An 8,040-nucleotide genomic window follows, 5' to 3' on the forward strand; every position below is an offset into this window, starting at 1 on the left:
TTCAGTAAGTAATCCATGGGGAGATATTTTGAGACTGTGTCAATCAGGTGTCCTATTGGGAGTTACAGAACCCTTTTTAAGTATCACTTCCCCATCTGTGAAGTGGGGACCGCGGTGTCTTAAACTCTTAAAGTTTAAGAAGGTAAAAGTACTCAACACTCTAAGAGATACGGTCCAGGCAGAAGGCAAAAAGATGCCATCCACGAGGACTAATTCCTTGGGCAGTCAAGCGGGAAAGGGAGGCCGCGGCGGGGCCGCGAGAGCGTGCGCGTGCGCGAGGGCGTAACCACAGAGTCGGTCCTCCGGAGACAGAGAGGCCGGAAGTTGTCCTCAGAACCGCGCGACTGTTAGGGTAGCAAGCTGAGGCGGCGTCTACCGGGTGTGCGGGCAGCTGGCCCGGTAGTCCCGGTGGTGGGTCGGCGTGCGGGGATCTGGGGTTCTGGGCAGGGATAATGGCATCTCGGGCAGGCCCGCGAGCGGCCGGTACCGACGGCAGCGACTTTCAGCACCGGGAACGCGTCGCCATGCACTACCAGATGAGGTATGAAGTGAGGCGAGGAGCACGGAGGCCTTCTCCCCAGCCAGAGCCCGGAGGGCCTGGAAAGCGGCACCGGCCGGTCCTCAGGGGCTTACCCACCCCAGCCGGCCCTCACGCATCTCCTCCCGTGACGGCCCAGGGCCTGTCCCCAATTTTGGGAAGCCCCTTCGCCACCCGGTGATCCGCCCTGTTCCTGGAAGGGTCCAGTCCCTGCCTTCTAGGCTCCAGAGTCCGGAGCGATGCTGGCCTCGCTATGACCTCGGAAACCCAGTTTTTAATTAAAACCCACTTTCCTCATCTGTGAAGGGAAAAAACAATCCATTATTTAGGTTTTGGTTAAGAATTAGTGAGGTAGTAATTCGTGTAAAGAGCCTGCCCAATACATGGTAGCTTTGTATTTCGGGTCACTTTGGAGAATGTGGACGATAAAGCCCATCCTTTCCTCGCCTACGGGGAATTTTTAGGAACACTTCCTTGTAAGGGTTATTTCCACCTTCGTTTATTCGTCCGACAAGTATTTATTGAGTTTCTACCCATCGGGCATTGTGCTAGGCACTGAGGATATAATAGTAAGCAAAACAGACCTGGTCTTTGTATGCATGTTACACCTTAAAAAAAAAAAAAAAGTTTCTTTAAAAAAGACAAAAGCTGGTCCCTGCCTTCATGGATCATGAAGTCTACAGGTGACTGACTTTTTCCCCCTTACCTTTCCACGTTTTCTATAATGAATATTTTTAAAATAAAATTTTTGGAAAAAAAGATTTTCTTTTCCTAAACCCATCAAACTCTCCCAGAATGTTTTCCACATGTTTCCAGAGTTTTGAAGAAAGACAAGCTCTTTGGACCTTCTTCTCATTCTTATCCTTAGACCCCAGACTAAGAGGATTTGACAGTCCAAGCAAGTGTTTTGATAACTGTCCAGAGCAGAAACTGCCCTCAGGGGTGAGGAAAATACATTGAGGACCTGAGAGAATTAGAATAATAAGAGAAATATATGTGCTTGCTTTGGCTGTAACATCTATTTTAGCTGGGGAAATACGGGCAGCCTGAGTTTATTTCCTTGCTGCCAGTATCTCCTTTCTCTAGGCTATATTCTAATGGTGCAGTCAAAGTCAACTCTCTAAACACAGCTCTGAGTTACTCTTTTGCCTATAATCTGACTCACGCCTTGCAGCTTCATATACTCCTCTTCCCCTTCCCACTGCAAAATATTCCTGCCACACTATCTGCTTTCCTGGAACACAGTGCTTATGTCTTTTTGACTGCATGCTATTACCTCTGATGGGAATCCCTGCTGCAGCCACCCTTCAGAGCCTATCTCAAATATCACTGTCCTCTAGATAACCTCAGACATCCCATCCTAAGCTGAATTGATTACTCCTTCCTGGGATCTCATATATCTGGCAACATATATTTACTAGAGTTCTTCCAGTTCATTTTCCCAATTATTTTTTCTTTTTCTTTTTTAAAGTAGACACCACACCTAGCATGGACCCAGCGTGGGGCTTAAGCTCACAACCCTGAGATCAAGACCTGAGCTGAAATCAAGAGTCAGATGTTTAACTGACTGAGTCACTCAGACACCCTTTATTTTTTATTTTTGTTCCTTGTCCCCAAGAATCCAGGCAGGGACTATATCTTACTCACGTTTGTATCCCAGTGTCCAGTATAATTGCTTGGCATATAGTTGGTCAGAAAATTTGAATGAAAGGTACTTCTTCCTCTGCTCTGCCCCACAGTGTGACCCTCAAGTATGAAATCAAGAAGCTGATCTACGTGCATCTGGTCATATGGCTGCTGCTGGTTGCCAAGATGAGTGTGGGACACCTTAGGCTATTGTCACATGATCAGGTGGCCATGCCTTATCAGTGGGAATACCCCTATTTGCTGAGCATTGTGCCCTCTCTTTTGGGCCTCCTCTCCTTCCCTCGCAACAACATTAGCTACCTGGTGCTCTCCATGATCAGCATGGGGCTCTTTTCCATAGCTCCTCTCATTTATGGCAGCATGGAGATGTTCCCCGCTGCACAGCAACTCTACCGCCATGGAAAAGCTTACCGCTTTCTCTTTGGCTTTTCTGCTGTCTCTGTCATGTATCTGGTGTTGGTGCTGGCGGTTCAAGTACATGCCTGGCAGTTGTACTACAGCAAGAAGCTCCTAGACTCTTGGTTCACCAGCACACAGGAGAAGAAGCGTAAATGAAGCCTGCCTGTTCCTGTGGGGTGAAGCCTGGGCCTCCCATTGAGCCAAGTGAGAAGGTAGAGGAGCTGTTCTGAAATTGTTGGTGATTTTGGCAGCTGGTGCAAACTAGGCCCACGTTCTGGAAAGCCCCTGCTGTTGCTATAGCTGAGGGGACAAAACTATATTTAATTTATTCCTGGTTGGCTGGAACTGGATGATCAACAACTATAAAGCCGACTTCAACTGGTTGAAGTTGAGGCCCTTCAGGGTTTTTCAAGACAAAGCCTCATCCTTGCCTCCTCTTGGTCATTCTTTCTGCTTGCATCCATTACCCCTTAGCCATCAAGACTGAAAGAGATAGGGAATAAATCAAATTCTACTCCAGACTGTAGGTGGTGGGGCAGGAAACATTTGGGAGGCTCCCCCCTGCAGGCTGTGGTCTCTACTACAAAGAATTTTAATTAAAAAGAGCTTCAATAAAGTTAAAACTGTCTTGTCCACCCTCTGCCTTGTGTTGGAATTTGATAAACTGTGACAGACACAGGAGGTAGCTAGAAGTTTCCCACGAAAACTGGAAGTAGCAGTAGAAAAGTGAACTGGCCGCAGGGAAACTTAAGTCATAGTGGGAGCCCTGCATCTGATTGACAGAAACTACCATTGGCCAAACATTTAATCTCCCCACCTGTAAAATGGCCCATTCTCACTTATCCTGCTTGGGTTATGGCCTCTTCTTTTGGTAGGATATTCATGTTTATCATTCAGGGTTAACACGTCCTTTATGTGTCTAATAATACGGTATCCAAATAATTTTAAGGTATCCCTGCCTGTAGTCTGGGTAAAAGATGGTATACATGTGAAACAGCTTATAAACTCAGTATCTAATAGTGTGGAGCAGATGAATTAAAAATGGAAGTGGGAAAGACGTCTGTGAACTAAAGGCCGTTTTCATACCTAAAAGTCTGACATAGTAAATATGTACTGCAGGAAAGATGCATGTCCCTTTGGTCTTGTCCGCTTGACTTTATTGTCTCTGGATGCTGTCCAGATCTCTATTTGTAGACCTCTGCCCTCTCCAGAGTTCTAGTCATTTTTTTTTTTAGTCCTTTTATTCTATAAACATTAAGTATATATTCAGTCATTCTTAGATGCTGTTCGTATTTAACACTGCCAAACCTCTTCCTCCACGTGTCCTGACTATCCTCTCAAGCTCCTTGTGTCCCAAACTTAACTCCTTGTCTTCTACCTCCTACCCATACCTCTTCCTGTATCCCTGTTTGCAATTGAGTATACCAAAAGCACAGTTCTAGATCTGTGGGATACAAATAGAATTGAGATACAAATAGCACAAGTCAATTACTATATGCTATTGTTTTTTGAACTGCCAAAATACCTTTCTCTCAGGTGTTTTCGAGGTGTGACTTCAGTACACCAGTCTTACATTATCTCCCAATACTCTCAGACTCATCAGTAGAACCTCATGAATCCCCATATCGCTTTCATATTTTCCCAGTCTGTTGAAAAATTCCCCTTTTAGACCTTAATATGTCTTTATTACTTATCGTTCAGGATTCAGTTTATATGGTAATTTAGGAGCCTTCTGGTTGCTTCAAAGAATAAGAGTTCTTTCTTTGGGGGCGCCTGGGTGGCTCAGTGGGTTAAAGCCTCTGCCTTCTGCTCAGGTCATGATCCCGGGGTCCTGGGATCGAGCCCTGCATCAGGCTCTCTTTGAAGCAGGGAGCATGCTTCCCTTCCTCTCTCTCTGCCTACTTATGATCTCTGTCAAGTAAATAAATAAAATATTAAAAAAAAAAAGTTCTTTCTTTGAATCTGTGTGGCATTTTTATTTTACCTCTTATGGACAGAGTTATTTGTCTATATGTCTTTTCCTCACCCCTTGCTCAGTACTTAAACATAGTGTGTGCTCTACTGAATGAAATAACTTGTACTACTGTAGACTGAAGACAATATATATTGCACAGAGGAAAGAATTAGACTGAGGCAGGCATAGAATTTGAAGAGCAAAGGAAAGGAGATGGAAATGTGTGAGTAATGGAATTATGTGCACCAGGCACAGATTGCTAATTTTTAAAGAATTGGGATGCAAATTAAAAAAATTTTAAGTTAAACTTTTCTTTGATAATTGGAATGATACTTCACAGACTTAGAGTGCTTTTAAAAACCCATTATGGGGGGCACCTGGGTGGCTCAATGGGTTAAAGCCTCTGCCTTCGGTTCCCAGGGTCCTGGGATTGAGCCCCGCATCGGGCTCTCAGCTAGCAGGGAGCCTGCTTCCTCCTCTCTCTCTGCCTGCTTCTCTGCCTACTTGTGATCTCTGTCAAATAAATAAATAAAATCTTAAAAAAAAAAAGACCCATTATGGAAATTACTGTCAATGAAAAAGAAAGCCATTTGGTTTATTTTCATTTTCTACTTTTTGGGTTATTGGGGTTCTGCTTTTCAAATCATTTTTCTCCTGCCTCATGGTTGTAGCAAACAAGATCTCCTTTGAATGAAATCTTGATTTAGTGGGAAGAGCACTGTATTTGGATGGTAGAAGATGGGTTCGAGTACCAGCACACCTAATCATATGGCTAAAATCAACCCTGCCTATTTCACAGGACTGTTTTGAAGATCAAATAAGGCGAAGAATTACGAAGGTGCTTTGTGAATTATGTAACACTATATAAATGGGAGAAATGGCTATTTCCTCATGTTTGCAGATCTAGGCTATAGGCATTGGAGGGACCCTTAAGAGAGCATCTAGTCTATGAGAAAGACAGTGTGGCATAGTGGAATGAATACAGCTTCTTATCCTAGACTGACTTAGGTTGGAATTCTGCCTTTTGCCTTGAGCAAGATCTCTGATTTTTTTTTAAGATTTTATTTATTTGACAGAGGTCACAAGTAGGTAGAGAGGCAGGCAGAGAGAGAGGGGGGGAAGCAGTCTCCCCGCTGAGCAGAGAGTCCGATGTGGGGCTCAATCCCAGGACCCTAGGATCATGACCTGAGCCGAAGGCAGAGGCTTTAACCCACTGAGCCACCCAGGCACCCCTGGGAGTCCCTATCTCTTAAGCATAATCTCTTGCCTTGGAATTCTGGAGGTTGATCCCTTCTGGGAGAGCAGAAGTAAGGAAGGAACACCCATCCATTCTTGGTTTACACTGGTCTAATGCGTTGGCCCTTCCTGCCTAAGGTGCCCTAACAGTAGGCGCTGTGGCCCCAAGAGACTTTCAGAATCAGCCATTATAGAAAGAGCCTGGAGATGCTGGTGCGTGGTCTGACCAGAGTCCATGTAAGGGGGAAGGCTCAAGAAAAACAGCTGTCCAAGGCCCCCACAGTGTGCTCTCTATCTGAGCATGTGCAGGGGCCTGCCACAATTTCCTGGCTCCTGGGTTAGTCCCCAAGTAAAGGTTATTAGAGCATGAAGTCTGGGTTAGCTCATTTAGACACAAACCACAGGTAAGACAGGCTTCAGCTGTCTTCTAAGAAGACAGGGCCTCTGTGCTGCAGTTGGCTTTTACTCCAGTTGGCTACCTTGAATTCCAGCCACAGTTACTCCTCCCCTGTTGACTCTTGCCAAACAATCCCTACTAGTCTGGAAGTCTGAACCACTAACTCACTGTCATAAGACCTACTTTCCCTTTGTTCTTTCCAACTATTCCAAATTCTTCCTTCATACTGTTAACCCTACCAACTACATTGCACTGCTAAATCTAGTAATTCTGTGGATCCCAGAGCCCATAAACACCTTAACTTCTCACAGATCTTCCCAAGCAGTATATTCTGGCAGAAAGACATGGTGGTGAGACCCAGATCTCCATTTTTGTGCTTGGACAAGTTACTTAATCTTCCTAGTGTGTTCAAGTCTATAAAATGGTTTAAAAAGACTTCAAGGGTTGTAGTACTAATAAAATGAGATAATGTAGGCAAATCATATGGCCTCGAGTCTGATAGTAAGAGTTTAGCAAATCTTGAACTGATTCCCTACTCTTCACTAGATGTGCTTGAGTTTGCCTGCAGTGCTCCCTACCCTAAATCTTTTTTTAGGCTCCACAATCAATAGGCAAACCAGCAAGACAATAAATAAAACACAACCTTCTTTTCTCTGTTCTTTCCCCCTTTCTTCCCCACCTTAATTCTTTTTCTTTTTCTATGCTGTCATTTTCTTCCCTTTCTATTTTTTTTTCTTTTGTATGTGTGAATGTGGGTCCTTTTACTTCTTTTCTTCTTCTCCTACCATATCTTAGCCTCAGGGTCAGGGAGCAATTAAGGAAATATTTTCACTATGATAGATCAGAAAATATAAGAGGTCAAGAAATAGAAGTATTCTAGGGATGCCTGGGTGGCGCAGTTGGTTAAGCATCTGCCTTTGGCTTGGGTCATGATCCCAGGGTCCTGGGATTGAGCCCCATGCTGGCTCCCTGCTCAGTGTGGAGCCTGGTCCCTCTCCCTCTGCCCCTTCACCCCTGCTTGTGCTCTCTCCCCTCTTTCCCTCTCCCTCTCTCTCTCAAATAGAAGGATGAAATCTTTAAAAAAAAGAAAAGAAAAAATAGAAGTATTTTAGAATGGAACCAAGCTTCTCACTTCATGCCCTCAGCATTGGAAAATGCATTATTTATATAGATCTAAACCACTGTAAGCTAGGTAAAAATTGGGGGGAAGAACTCCCTAACCTATCTTTAATATGGCCACCCCACCCTTGGCTTCCTTCGTATCTTACTGATCTGTTTTTGCAGTGATGGGTTCCTAGGCCAAAACCCAAGACTGTGCCAGGCAAACCCTTTTGGGTCTCCAAGAGTAGAAGGAGATGAGGCAGTGGGAAGAGAAACCATAGGCTGGTAGAAAGAGGAATGAATTATGAGAAGTGGCAAATTGGAGCTCCCTGGTCTAGAGCCCTTTGATGGAATCACTCTTCTTTCTCTTTCCCTATTTCTCTCTTTACGAAATGAAAATAATTCGCACTTACCTGTCTCATGAGATGATTAGGTAGATCAAATACGGAAGTGCTTGTAAAATGTGAAGCAGGTAAACTGCTGCTTAAATGAAATGTATCATTATTTAGTTATTCAATTACAAAACCACCTATTTCTTAAAATCAATGGCTAGGCATTGGAGAACGTAAAGTATAGGCAAAACTCAAAAGCTTGAGCGTATTTTTAGGATTATGGGTCGGATGGGTCTTCAGACAGTGGACCTAGAATTGGCTGCAAGGAGGCTAGGATCAGGCTGCTGAAAGGTGCAGAGGGACAATAACAATATCAAGATGACTTGATCCCTTCGGTGTGCCCCAAACTTGCTTTCTATGTGTGTCACCAAGTTAA

At 44.3% G+C, this 8,040-nt stretch overlaps 1 protein-coding gene across 1 annotated transcript; it reads left to right on the forward strand.

Annotated features, from left to right (window-relative positions):
* Positions 1-310: 310 nt before the first annotated feature.
* JAGN1 (jagunal homolog 1) lies at positions 311-3,224 on the forward strand. Its single transcript, XM_059161664.1, has 2 exons — positions 311-541; positions 2,278-3,224. Exons 1-2 carry the CDS (start codon positions 453-455, stop codon positions 2,738-2,740), a joined length of 552 nt encoding a protein of 183 aa, XP_059017647.1. The 5' UTR covers positions 311-452; the 3' UTR covers positions 2,741-3,224.
* The last annotated feature ends 4,816 nt before the right edge of the window (positions 3,225-8,040 follow it).

The sequence above is a fragment of the Mustela lutreola genome, chromosome 2 (genome assembly GCF_030435805.1).
Source record: "Mustela lutreola isolate mMusLut2 chromosome 2, mMusLut2.pri, whole genome shotgun sequence".
NCBI classification, from domain to species: Eukaryota; Metazoa; Chordata; class Mammalia; order Carnivora; family Mustelidae; genus Mustela; species Mustela lutreola.